This window comes from Ranitomeya variabilis, chromosome 1 (assembly GCF_051348905.1).
Source record: "Ranitomeya variabilis isolate aRanVar5 chromosome 1, aRanVar5.hap1, whole genome shotgun sequence".
NCBI lineage: Eukaryota > Metazoa > Chordata > Amphibia > Anura > Dendrobatidae > Ranitomeya > Ranitomeya variabilis.
In genome coordinates this window covers 711,819,564-711,833,067 of record NC_135232.1, presented here as the reverse complement: position 1 = coordinate 711,833,067, position 13,504 = coordinate 711,819,564, and the positions used below count along the sequence as shown (strand labels likewise).

General features: G+C 44.1%; 1 protein-coding gene across 1 annotated transcript in view; it reads right to left on the bottom strand.

Annotated features, from left to right (window-relative positions):
- VSX2 (visual system homeobox 2) overlaps nt 1-13,504 on the bottom strand; it is a 153,338-nt gene that overhangs the window by 102,813 nt on the left and 37,021 nt on the right. Inside the window, exon 2 of the mRNA XM_077267422.1 lies at nt 6,686-6,767. Coding sequence (XP_077123537.1) covers nt 6,686-6,767 — 82 coding nt within the window. The remainder of the gene's footprint in view (nt 1-6,685; nt 6,768-13,504) is intronic.

Sequence of the window (13,504 nt, the reverse complement as noted above, 5' to 3'; positions counted from 1 at the left end):
GTCCATCCTCTTCCCCTCTCGGTGCAGGATTCTTTTTTGTGGCCAAGAAAGACGGGTCTTTGAGACCTTGTATAGACTATCGGCTTCTGAATAAAATCACTGTTAAGTTTCAGTATCCGTTGCCGCTATTGTCAGACTTGTTTGCTCGGATTAAGGGCGCCAAGTGGTTCACCAAGATAGATCTTCGTGGTGCGTACAACCTTGTGCGCATTAGGCAGGGAGATGAATGGAAAACTGCATTCAATACGCCCGAAGGTCATTTTGAATACTTGGTGATGCCCTTTGGGCTCTCTAATGCCCCTTCAGTGTTTCAGTCCTTTATGCATGATATCTTCCGGACGTATCTGGATAAATTTTTGATTGTGTATCTTGATGATATTCTAGTTTTCTCGGATGATTGGGATTCTCATGTAAAGCAGGTCAGGATGGTGTTTCAGGTTTTGCGTGATAACGCTTTGTTTGTGAAGGGCTCAAAGTGTCTCTTTGGAGTGCAGAAGGTTTCCTTTTTGGGTTTTATTTTCTCCCCTTCTGCCGTGGAGATGGACCCAGTCAAGGTCCGAGCTATTCATGATTGGACTCAGCCCACGTCTGTTAAGAGTCTTCAGAAGTTCTTGGGGTTCGCTAATTTCTACCGTCGCTTTATCGCTAATTTTTCTAGCGTTGTTAAACCTTTGACGGATATGACCAAGAAAGGTTCTGATGTGGCTAATTGGGCTCCTGCAGCCGTGGAGTCCTTCCAGGAGCTGAAGCGCCGGTTTACTTCGGCGCCTGTTTTGTGCCAGCCTGATGTCTCACTTCCCTTTCAGGTTGAAGTGGATGCTTCTGAGATCGGTGCTGGGGCTGTTTTGTCGCAGAGAGGCTCTGGTTGTTCTGTGATGAGACCATGTGCCTTTTTCTCTAGGAAGTTTTCGCCTGCTGAGCGGAACTATGATGTTGGTAATCGGGAGTTGTTGGCCATGAAGTGGGCATTTGAGGAGTGGCGTCATTGGCTCGAGGGTGCTAAGCATCGTGTGGTGGTCTTGACTGATCACAAAAATCTGATGTATCTCGAGTCTGCTAAGCGCCTGAATCCTAGACAGGCTCGTTGGTCATTGTTTTTCTCTCGTTTTGACTTTGTGGTCTCATACCTGCCTGGTTCGAAGAATGTTAAGGCTGATGCTCTCTCTAGGAGCTTTGTGCCTGACTCTCCTGGAGTCTCGGAGCCAGCTGGTATTCTTAAAGAGGGAGTGATCGTGTCGGCCATATCTCCGGATTTGCGACGTGTGTTGCAGAGATTTCAGGCTGGTAGACCTGACTCGTGTCCACCCGACAGACTGTTTGTTCCTGATAAATGGACCAGCAGAGTCATTTCTGAGGTTCATTCCTCGGTGTTGGCAGGGCATCCGGGAATTTTTGGTACCCGAGATTTGGTGGCTAGGTCCTTTTGGTGGCCTTCCTTGTCACGGGATGTGCGGTCATTTGTGCAGTCCTGTGGGACTTGTGCTCAGGCTAAGCCTTGTTGTTCTCGTGCTAGCGGGTTGCTTTTGCCCTTGCCCGTCCCGAAGAGGCCTTGGACGCACATTTCCATGGATTTCATTTCTGATCTTCCGGTGTCTCGGGGAATGCCTGTCATCTGGGTGGTGTGTCATCGTTTTTCCAAGATGGTCCATTTGGTACCCTTGCCTAAATTGCCTTCCTCTTCCGATCTGGTTCCTTTGTTTTTTCAGAATGTGGTTCGTTTACATGGCATTCCGGAGAATATCGTGTCCGACAGAGGATCCCAGTTTGTGTCCAGATTCTGGCGATCTTTTTGTGCTAAGATGGGCATTGATTTGTCGTTTTCATCTGCCTTCCATCCTCAGACTAATGGTCAAACAGAGCGAACTAATCAGACACTGGAGGCTTATTTGAGATGTTTTGTTTCTGCGGACCAGGATGATTGGGTGACCTTCTTGCCATTGGCGGAGTTTGCCCTTAATAATCGGGCTAGTTCCGCTACTTTGGTTTCGCCATTCTTCTGCAACTCTGGTTTTCATCCTCGTTTCTCCTCGGGTCATGTTGAGTCTTCTGACTGTCCTGGGGTGGATTCCGTGGTGGATAGGTTGCAGCGGATTTGGAATCATGTGGTGGACAACTTGAAGTTGTCACAGGAGAAGGCTCAGCGTTTTGCCAACCGCCGCCGCGGTGTGGGCCCCCGACTTCGTGTTGGGGATTTGGTTTGGTTGTCTTCTCGGTATGTCCCTCTGAAGGTTTCCTCTCCTAAGTTTAAGCCTCGCTTTATTGGTCCTTATAAAATTTTGGAAGTTCTTAACCCGGTTTCTTTTCGTTTGGATCTTCCGGTGTCGTTTGCCATTCACAACGTGTTCCATAGGTCTTTGTTACGGCGGTACGTTGTGCCTGTGGTTCCTGCTGTTGAGCCTCCTGCTCCGGTGTTGGTTGAGGGCGAGTTGGAGTACGTGGTGGAGAAGATCTTGGATTCTCGTCTCTCTAGATGGAGGCTCCAGTATTTGGTCAAATGGAAGGGCTATGGTCAGGAGGATAATTCCTGGGTGGCCGCCTCTGATGTTCATGCGGCCGATTTGGTTCGTGCCTTCCACGCTGCTCATCCTGGTCGCCCTGGTGGTCTTGGTGAGGGTTCGGTGACCCCTCCTTAAAGGGGGGGTACTGTTGTGAACTATACTTTTTGGCTCCCTCTTGTGGTCACTAGTGATTTGGCACTTGGATTGTCTTTTACCAGGTTGGTGCTCACCTGCTTCGTTAGGCCTGGGGTGTTGCTATTTAAACTTCCTGGATTCTCAGTCCAGTGCCTGGCATCGTTGTAATCAGTTCACTTCTGTTTGCTCCTGTCTTCAGGTCCTGGTTCTTTGCAAGATAAGCTAAGTTCTGCTTTCGTACTCTTGATCATTTGCATTGTTCATATTTTTTGTCCAGCTTGTACAATATGTGATTCCTGTTATTGCTGGAAGCTCTAGGGGGGCTGATATTCTCCCCCCACACCGTCAGTCGGTTTGGGGGTTCTTGGATATTCAGCGTGGATATTTTGCAGGGTTTTTTGCTGACCATATAAGTCTTCTTACTATATTCTGCTATTAGTCAGTGGGCCTCTCTTTGCTAAATCTAGTTCATTCTTACGTTTGTCTTTTCTTCTTACCTCACCGTTATTATTTGTTGGGGGCTTGTATTACTTTGGGGTCTTTTCTCTGGAGGCAAGAGAGGTCTTATTTTCCCTGATAGGGGTAGTTAGTTCTCCGGCTGGCGCGAGACGTCTAGGACGAACGTAGGCACGTTCCCCGGCTGCTGTTAGTGTTTGCGCTAGGATCAGGTATATGGTCAGCCTAGTTACCACTTCCCTATGAGCTGGTATTTATGTTTTGCAGACTTTGCTGTAATCTTTGAGGTCCCCTGCCATTGGGATCATAACAGATAGCCACTTGTTTTTCTCTACTTAGCTGCTTTTTTCTTGCCATTATACAAATTCTAACAGTCTATTCAGTAGGACTATAAGCTGTGTATCCACCAGTCTTCTGCACAACACAACTGATGGTCCCAAAACCATTTATAAGGCAAGAAATCCCACTTATTAAGCCTAACAGGGCATATCTGTGAAGTGAAAACCATTCCCAGTGACTTCCTCTTGAAGCTCATCAAGAGAATGCCAAAAGTGTGCAAAGCAGTCATCAAAGAAAAAGGTGGCTACTTTGAAGAACCTAGAATATAAGACATAATTTCAGTTGTTTCACACTTTTTTGTTAAGTATATAATTCCACATGTGGTAATTCATAGTTTTGATGCCTTCAGTGTGAATTTACAATTTTCATAGTCATGAAAATACAGAAAAATCTTTAAATGAGAAGGTGTGTCCAAACTTTTGGTCTGTACTGTATATGCATAGATATATCTATGTATCTATAGATATATCTATTAGTGATGAGCGAGTATAATATAGTATATGTAAATCATTCAGCTGCGGCACAGAAAACTAAATCTCCGAGTACTTAAAAATACTTGGTGGACACCGGAGCGTGCTCGGGAAATCTCGAGTACCGAGTATACTCGCTCATCACTAATGTCTATCTATCTATAGATATATCTATATATCTATAAATATATCTATAGATAGATGTATAAACAAAAATTGGAACAGCATCCAAAAAAATACCTTAACGTAGTGCAAAGTTCTCCCAGCCAGTAGTCCAATGACCTCCAAATAATATAAACAAAAAAAGGAAAAGCAGCACACAAAATAATAAAAAAGTGGACTTAATTGCCTGAACGGCGTGGCAACGTTTCGGATACAAAATCCTTTTTCAAGCGAAAAAGGATTTTGTATCCGAAACGTTGCCACGCCGTACAGGCAATAAAGTCCACTTTTTTATTATTTTGTGTGCTGCTTTTCCTTTTTTTGTGTATATAGATAGATATATCCATATCAAGATTCAAGATTCAAAGAAGCTTTATTGGCAGGACCAAATACACATCAGTTTTGCCAAAGCAAGTGTATAAAGGCAATAGGGATAGGGACTGTGGGGATGTTGGGTAAGAGCTGTAGGGGAGGTGGATGGGGGCAGATCCAGGGTAGGGGCTATAGTCCATGGCATAGGGGAAGTGGATGGGGGCAGATCCAGGGTGGGGGCTATAGTCCATGGCATAGGGAAGGTGGATGGGGGCAGATCCAGGGTGGGGGCTATAGTCCATGGCATCATAGTTGCCTTTCTCGCAGTCCATGACATTCGCTCACATACCGCGCTGCTATCTCCACTGCTCTCTCTTCTTCTCCCAGCAGGATCCATAGATATCCATAGATATATCCATAGATATCCATCTATAGATATATCTATAGATATATCCCTAGATATCCATCTATAGATATATCTAGGGATATATATCTATAGATGGATATCTAGATATCCATAGATATACAGTATAACAGCAAGGCCGATGTTTATTAATGAACAATATGTTTAATTTTGAAAAAAAAAAACGGGAAAAAAATGGCGTGGGCTCCAGCACAATTTTCTGCGCCAGAGGGGGAAAGCCGACGGCTGTTGGCCAATATTTGTAGCCTGGGAAGGGGGTAATACCCGTTGCCCCCTTCCCAGGCTATTAATATCAGCCCACAGCTGTCTGCATAGCCTTTACTGGCTATTAAAATACGGGGACCCAGAAAGGCTACGCAGACAGCTGCGGGCTGATATGCATAGCCTAGGAAGGGGCCATGGATATTGGCCCCCACCTGGCTACAAACACCAGCCCGCAGTCACCCCTGAAATGGCGCATCTCTATGATGCGCCAATTCTGGCACTTAGCCCCTCTCATCCCACTGCCATGTAGCGGTGGCATATGGGGTAATAAGGGGTTAATGTCAACTTGCTATTGTAAGGTGACATTAAGCCTGGTTAATAATGGAGAGGCGTCAATAAGACGCCTATCCATTAATAATCTTATAGTAAGAAAGGGTTAAAAAAACACACACAATAAAGTATTTTAATGAAATAAAACAAGACAATGTTTTTCATAATTTTTATTGAATGCCTATATCCATTCAAAGCCATCTATCACCTGCAAAACAAAATAAAAAAACAAACCAACAGTATACTCCCTGTCCAAAGTAGTCCTTCTTTAATAACGATTGTCCCACAACGATCTCCCCTATAGAGCTGTCACATCAGATGTGACCGCTCTATAGGCCTCTGATGACACACTAACCAGAGATAACCCTCCTGCAGTGAGTCATCGGAGATAAGCCTCTTGCTTTACGGCACTACAGCGTGAGAAAGTTCACGCTGTAGTGCCGCAAAGTGACAGGTGAACTCCGGTGACCTGTCGGCGGCAGAGTGATACAATGAGGAGGATTATCTCCGTCATTTTATCACTGGAGCCCCTGGAGAGCGGTCGCATCAGCTGATGTGACAGCTCTCCACGGGAGATCATCGTGGGACAATCGTATTAATTGGATTACCTCGGACACAGGGAGTATATTGTTGGTTTATTATTTTAATTTTTTTTCAGGTGAGTGAGGGCTTTGGGGATTAGGTGTAGATGGTGATACTATACTATGTACTATATATGTACTGTATGTATTTTTTTTACATTCAGCACTTTAGCCAGATGATGGGACTACTACTGTCCCATCATTGGCTAATGTTTCAATCACTGTCACTGTAACAGGCATAGCGGGATGGGACTTGTAGTTCCAACAGACGATGCCTGCACACACACACACACACACACACAAACTGACACAGCCCCAGCAGACCCCCGCACAGCCCCAGCAGACCCCCCGCACAGTCCCACATCTGCAGCAAAACCGCAGATCTTTTTTATATCTGCGGGTTTGCTGTGGATTGGCCTGACACAATGGAAGTCAATGGGTGCAGAAACGCTGCAGTCCCGCACAAAAAATTGACATGCTTCGGTAAAAAAAATGCTGCAAATCTGCGTGTTTATTTCCGCAGCATGTGCACAGCGTTTTTGAATTTCCCATTGATTAACATTGTCTGCACAATGCACTGCGGATTTGAGGTAATTCCACGCGTCCAAAATCGCAGAGGAAACGCATCAAAAACCGCAACGTGTGCACATACCCAGACACAGATGTAACCCCCACAATGCTCTCAGCACCCCAGATGTCCACAATTATCCCAGAGAGTATAAAAAAGCAGGAAGTCATGTCTGAATCTAGGAGCGATGCAGCTGCTCGCCGTACCTGTGACGCCGCTTCTTGCGTTTCTTGTTGTGACTTAGGGATTTGGGAAGCTTATGATCCAAAGATAAAACTTCTTCTGAATCTATAAAAGTTCAGGAAAGAAAAGGAAGCAAACAATTAATAAAGAAATGAAGCAACAAGAGAAAAGCAACAAAGACTGTGACTAAGACAGGTAGGAAGAAACTTCATCATAACGGCTCCTGCCTGGAGTAATCCCCACTGTCCAGCACTGAAGCCAGAACTCTGCGTCCTCCACTCAAGGAAATATCATAGGAAAATGACCACTCCCACGTGCGAAGAAAGTATAATGTATGGTGTATAATATGATGGATGATACAGAGAGTAAAATAAGTATTTAACATGTCACCAATTTTCTAAGTAAATCTATTTCTAAAGGTGCCATACCTCCCAACCGTCCCGGATCCAGTGGGACAGTCCCTATTTTGAGACTCTGTCCCAGCCGGGATCTTACTTTTCCTGCACTGAACTGAGAATCAGCTGCCACGCCTAGGGAAGGGCTTGGCCGGAGGGAAGGGAGGAAAATGCCCCTGGGCCGCTCACTCCAGCAGCTGTACAAGGCCGGCCGCCTGATGGCCGTGCATAGCAAAAATTTTCATGTGGCCCGCGGGCAGGTCCCCGTAGTCTGCATTGCTCGGGCAGCAGCCCTATCCTGCCAGCTGCCAGCCCTTTAACCCTCAAGTGCACGCAGCGGTCATTACAGAACGCTGCCTGCACATCAATGATGATGTCATTGGGGTGGGCGGGGTTAGCACCAGGGTGGGCAGGGTTAGCACCCAATGCTCTCATGTCCTCCTGTCCCAGAAGAGGAACTGCTGCCAGAGAGCCGGCAGCTCAGTTCCTGTCTGCTGGTGATTTCTGTTCCATCTGTGATTTCTGTGCCCCCCCCAGCTAATATGCCCCCCATTGATTTATTTGCCCACCATCTATATGCCCCCCTCTGATTTTTGTGCCCACCAGCTATATGCCCCTGTGATCTCTGTGCACCCCACCTATATGCCCCCTGTGATCTCTGTGCCCACTAGCTATGTGCACCCCTGTGATCTCTGTGCTCCACAGCTATATGCCCCCTGTGATCTCTGTGCCCACTAGCTATGTGCACCCCTGTGATCTCTGTGCCCATCAGCTATATGCACCCCTGTGATTTCTGTGCCCACCAGCTATATACCCCGTGATCTCTGTCCCCCCAGCTATATGCACCCCAGGTGATCTCTGTGGCTCCTAGCTTTCTGCCCCCTGTGATCCCTGTGCCCCCCTGCTATGTACCCCCTGTGATACAGTTATATGAAAAAGTTTGGGCACCCCTATTAATCTTAAGCTTAATGTTTTATAAGAGTTGTTTTTTTTGCAACAGCTATTTCAGTTTCATATATCTAATAACTGTTGGACACAGTAATGTTTCTGCCTTGAAATGAGGTTTATTGTACTAACAGAAAATGTGCAATCTGCATTCAAACAAAATTTGACAGGTGCATAAGTATGGGCACCCTTATCATTTTCTTGTTTAAAATACTCCTACCTACTTTTTACTGACTTACTAAAGCACTTTTTTGGGTTTTGTATCCTCATTGAGCTTTGAACTTCATAGCCAGGTGTATGCAATCACGAGAAAAGCTACTTAAAGTGGCCACTTGCAAGTTGTTCTCCTGTTTGAATCTCCTCTGAAGAGTGGCATCATGGGCTCCTCAAAACAACTGTCGAATGATCTGAAAACAAAGATTATTCAACATAGTTGTTCAGGGGAAGGATACAAAAAGCTGTCTCAGAGATTTAACCTGTCAATTTCCACTGTGAGGAACATAGTAAGGAAATGGAAGAACACAGGTACAGTTCTTGTTAAGGCCAGAAGTGGCAGGCCAAGAAAAACATCAGAAAGGCAGAGAAGAAGAATGGTGAGATCAGTCAAGGACAATCCTCAGACCACCTCCAGAGAGCTGCAGCATCAACTTGCTGCAGATGGTGTCACTGTGCATAGGTCAACTATACAACGCACTTTGCACAAGGAGAAGCTGTATGGGAGAGTGATTCGAAAGAAGCCGTTTCTGCAAGCACGCCACAAACCGAGTCGGCTGAGGTATGCAAAAGCACATTTGGAGAAGCCAATTTCTTTTTGGAAGAAGGTCCTGTGGACTGATGAAACCAAAATTGAGTTGTTTGGTCATACAAAAAGGCGTTATGACATGGCGGCAAAAAAACACAGTGAATAGTGGAAATTGACAGCTTAAATCTCTGAGACAGCTTTTTATATCCTTCCCCTGAACAGCTATGTTGAATAATCTTTGTTTTCAGATCATTTGACAGTTGTTTTGAGGAGCCCATGATGCCACTCTTCAGAGGAGATTCAAACAGGAGAACAACTTGCAAGTGGCCACTTTAAGTAGCTTTTCTCATGATTGCATACACCTGGCTATGAAGTTCAAAGCTCAATGAGGTTACAAAACCAAAAAAAGTGCTTTAGTAAGTCAGTAAAAAGTAGGTAGGAGTATTTAAAACAAGAAAATGATAAGGGTGCCCATACTTATGCACCTGACAAATTTTGTTTGAATGCAGATTGCACATTTTCTGTTAGTACAATAAGCCTCATTTCAAGGCAGAAACATTACTGTGTCCAACAGTTATTAGATATATGAAACTGAAATAGCTGTTGCAAAATAAACCATTTTGATAAAACATTAAGCTTAAGATTAATAGGGGTGCCCAAACTTTTTCATATAACTGTATTTGTGATCCCATGTGATCTCTGTGCCCCCTGTGATCTCTGTCCCTTCCAGCTATGTGCGCCTCCGTGATCTCTGTGCCCTCCAGCTATGTGCCCTCCTGTGAATTCTGTGCCCCTCTGTGATCTTCATGCCACCCCTCGGGGATCTTTGTGCCCCCAACTATGTGCCCCCCAAGTATGTTCCCCCGTGATCTCTGCGTTCCGCTGGTGATCTATGAACCACACCCGGTGATCTATGTGCCTCCCCGGCAATGCCTGTCTCCAACAGTGCTGTACATCCCCCCTTCCCAAGTGCTGTATACCCCCCCAGGGCTATATGTGCTCCAAGTGATATGTATATTCCCCATTCCCTGCATTTGGCCCAGAAGTGCTGTATATCCCACATTGTACATCACCCCCAGTGCTGTATATCTCCCCACCTTTGATGCATATAGCCCCCAGTGCTGTATATAGCCCCCAGTGATGTATGTGACCCCACCAGTGATGTATATTCCCCCGGGACATATATACCCCAATGCTGTCTGTGCTTCCTAGTGATGTATATAGCCCCTCAGTGATGTCTATTCCCCCCAGCCTCCCCGTTGATGAATATGTCCCAGCATCTCCTGTGATGTCTAGGCTCCCCCAGCCCCTCCTGTAATTTATATGACCCCCGAGTCTCCTGTGATGCATATACAGCAGTGTCAATATTTCCTATGTTATGTATGTACAGCAGTTCCAGCGTCCCCTATGTGATGTATATACAGCAGTCACAGCTTCTCCTATGTGATGTATATACAGCAGTCCCAGCATCTCTTATGTGATGTATATACAGCGGTCTCCGTGTCCTCTATGTGATATAGATACAGCAGTCTCTGCATCTCCTATGTGATTTATAGACAGCAGTCACAGTGTCTCCTATGTGATGCTTATACAGCAGTCCCATCAACTCCTATGTGGTGTGTATACAGCTGTCTCAGCGTCTCCTATGTGATGTATATACAGTAGTCTCAACGTCTCCTATGGTGATGTATATGATTTACAAAACTTATTATGACAAAAAGTTGACTGCTCTCCTGGCCGACACAAACCTGGAAAAGAAGCTGTGAGAAGCAACATGATCAGTATCACCAAACATCACAGCTGCACCAAAGAGAAGCAGCTCCAGCCGTCACATTAAGGGTGAGTTACCGTAATTAATTGTTTGACTAAATATACTGGGGTAATTTTCAAATTGATAATTTTTGAGTGGCCCCCAAATGATGGTAGAAATTTCCAAATGGCCTCCGGTTGGAAAAAGGTTCCACACCTCTGTTTTATATGAACAAGCTGTGGAGCCATCATACTGAATATAGGGGGCAGTGGGGACATCATATTGTATATAGGGGCTATGTAGCCATTTTACTGTATATAGGGAGCTCTGGTGTCCTCAGTGTATAATAAAGGGTTTTAGGGACCATCATATTGTGTATTGGGGCTGTAGGACCATCATCCTGTATATACAGAGCTGTGTGGGCACTCAGAGGACATTATTTATTATAAATGAGGGCATTATTAGTTTTGATAGGGGCACTCAGGTTCCATTTTTTTTTTTGGGGGGGGGGGGAATTATTATATTTAATCCCTTAACGACCAAAGGGTTTATTTTAGGTTTTGCATTTTCAGTTTTTGCTCTTCTTCTTCCCAGAGCCATAACTTTTGTATATTTTGGTCAAAATAGCCATGCAAGGGCTTGTTTTTTGTGGGATGAGTTGTACTTTTGAACGACACAATTGGTTTTAACATATGTTGTGCTGGAAAAAGGGAAAAAAATACAAGTGCGGTGAAATAGTACAAAATGTGCAATCCCAGAGTTGTATTTTTGTTTAGCATATTTACTGTGTTCACTACATGCTAAAACTGACCTGCCATTATGATTCTCCTGGTCATTACGAGTTCATAGACATCAAACATGTGTAGGTTTATTTTTAGCTAAGATGTGAAAAAATTCCAAACTTTGTTAAAAAAAAAAAAAAAAAAAATTGCGCCATTTTCCGATACCCGTAGCGTCTCCATTTTTCATGATCTCGGGTTTGGTGAGGGCTTATTTTTTGCATGCCGATCTGACATTTTGAGTGATACCATTTTGGTGCAGATATGATCGCCAGTTATCGCATTTTAATGCAATGTCATGGTGACCAAAAAAACGTAATTCTGGCATTTTTACTTTTTTCTTGCTACACCATTTAGCTATCAGATTATTCCTTTTTATTATTGATAGATTGGGCGATTATGAACACGGCGATACTGAATATGTTTGATTTTTTTCTTATTGTTTTATTTTGAATGGGGCAAAAGGGGGGTGATTTGAACTTTTAAATCGCGCCAGAAATCTGCCCTCGGTGACCTGCGATCACGTGACAAGGGTCACCGATGAGTGGATTTCTGGCGCGATTGCTGCTGTTAGCATTTGACAGTGGCATTTAACAGGTTCATAGCGGCGGGTGGATCGCGATTCCACCCACAGCTGTTCCGGGCACATGCCAGCTGTTCAAAAAAGCTGACATGTGCAGGGAAAGATGTGCCGGAGCCCACATCAAAGGGAGGGAGTCCGACATTGGCGTACTATTACACCCGATGTCGGAAAGGGGTTAAGCAGACTAGAGTATTTGTTGCTGGAAGGGGACACTTGGGATATTATATCCTTCAAGGGAGCATACAGGCCTTTGCACAGTAGGGAGATTACCTCCTTAATGACCGCCAATACGTCTTTTAACTGACCTGAGATATAAGAGAATAGCCTCCCCATACAGGTGACAATCCAGCAGCTGTCGGCTGTACACTATAGCTGACAACTTGCTGCATCAGCCACGATCAGTGTTGTCACCGTCCATATCTGTTTAACCCCCTTAGATGCTGCTGTCAATAATGACTATATCATATAAATGTTTAAAAAAGTGTGGCTTCTCTCTCTTTATCCCCATCGGCACCCTGAGATCATGATTGTGTGGTCCTGATGTTTGTCATGGCAATTCGCGAGCAAATAGCGGCCTTAGAGTCTGCTGGCTACAGTGAGCTGTTCAAAAGTCAACAACATTTACGTGGTAAAAATACACTTTTTAACTCTGTCATGTCACTTTGCATTAATTTTTTAAAATCACTTGAAGGGTTAATAAACTACCTGACAGCAGTTTTCAATATGTCATGAGGTGCTATTTTTAAAATGGTATCAGTTCGGGGTTTTTTCCAATATATAGGACCCCTAAAGTCACTTCAAACCTGGATAGGTCCCTACAAAAAATAATTTTGTAAATTTCCATGAAAAAATGAAAATTTACTGATACATTTGTAAACCTCTTACAATGCTAACGAAATAAAATAACATTTTACAAATGGTGCTGATGTAAAGCAGACATGTGGGAAATATTATGTATTAATGTTTTACTATGGTATGACTGTCTGAATTAAAGGGATAATCATTCAACGTTTGAAAATTGCAATTTTTTAACATTTTGTCAAATTTCTGTCAAACATGTTGACCTAAATTTACCATTATCATAAACTATAATGTGTCACAAAAAAACAATCTCAAAATCACTGGAATCTGTCAAAGCGGGCAGCACGGTGGCTCAGTGGTTAGCACTGCAGCCTTGCAGCGCTGGAGTCCTGGGTCCAAACCCCACCTTGGACAACATCTGCAAGGAGTTTGTATGTTCTCCCCATGTTTGCGTGGGTTTCCTCCGGGTTCTCCGGTTTCCTCCCACATTCCAAAGACATAGTGATAGGGAATTTAGATTGTGAGCCCCATTGGGGACAGTGATGATAATGTGTGCAAACTGTAAAGCTCTGCGGAATATGTTAGCGCTATATAAAAATAAAGATTATTAAAGCGTTCCAGAGTTATTACCACATAAAGTGACACTGGTCAGATTATTAAAATTTGGCTCTGTCACTAAGAGGTTAATACTTTCTATGGGACACTTTAATTTTTAGGGGTAGGGAGTAATCCTAGTAATTAGTCCATATTGAAATATACAGAATGCATTCAGACCATGACAGAGCAGCATTTCTGGTCATACATTTACAGACAGATAATGTTCATAGTGACACAATCTTGAGAAATG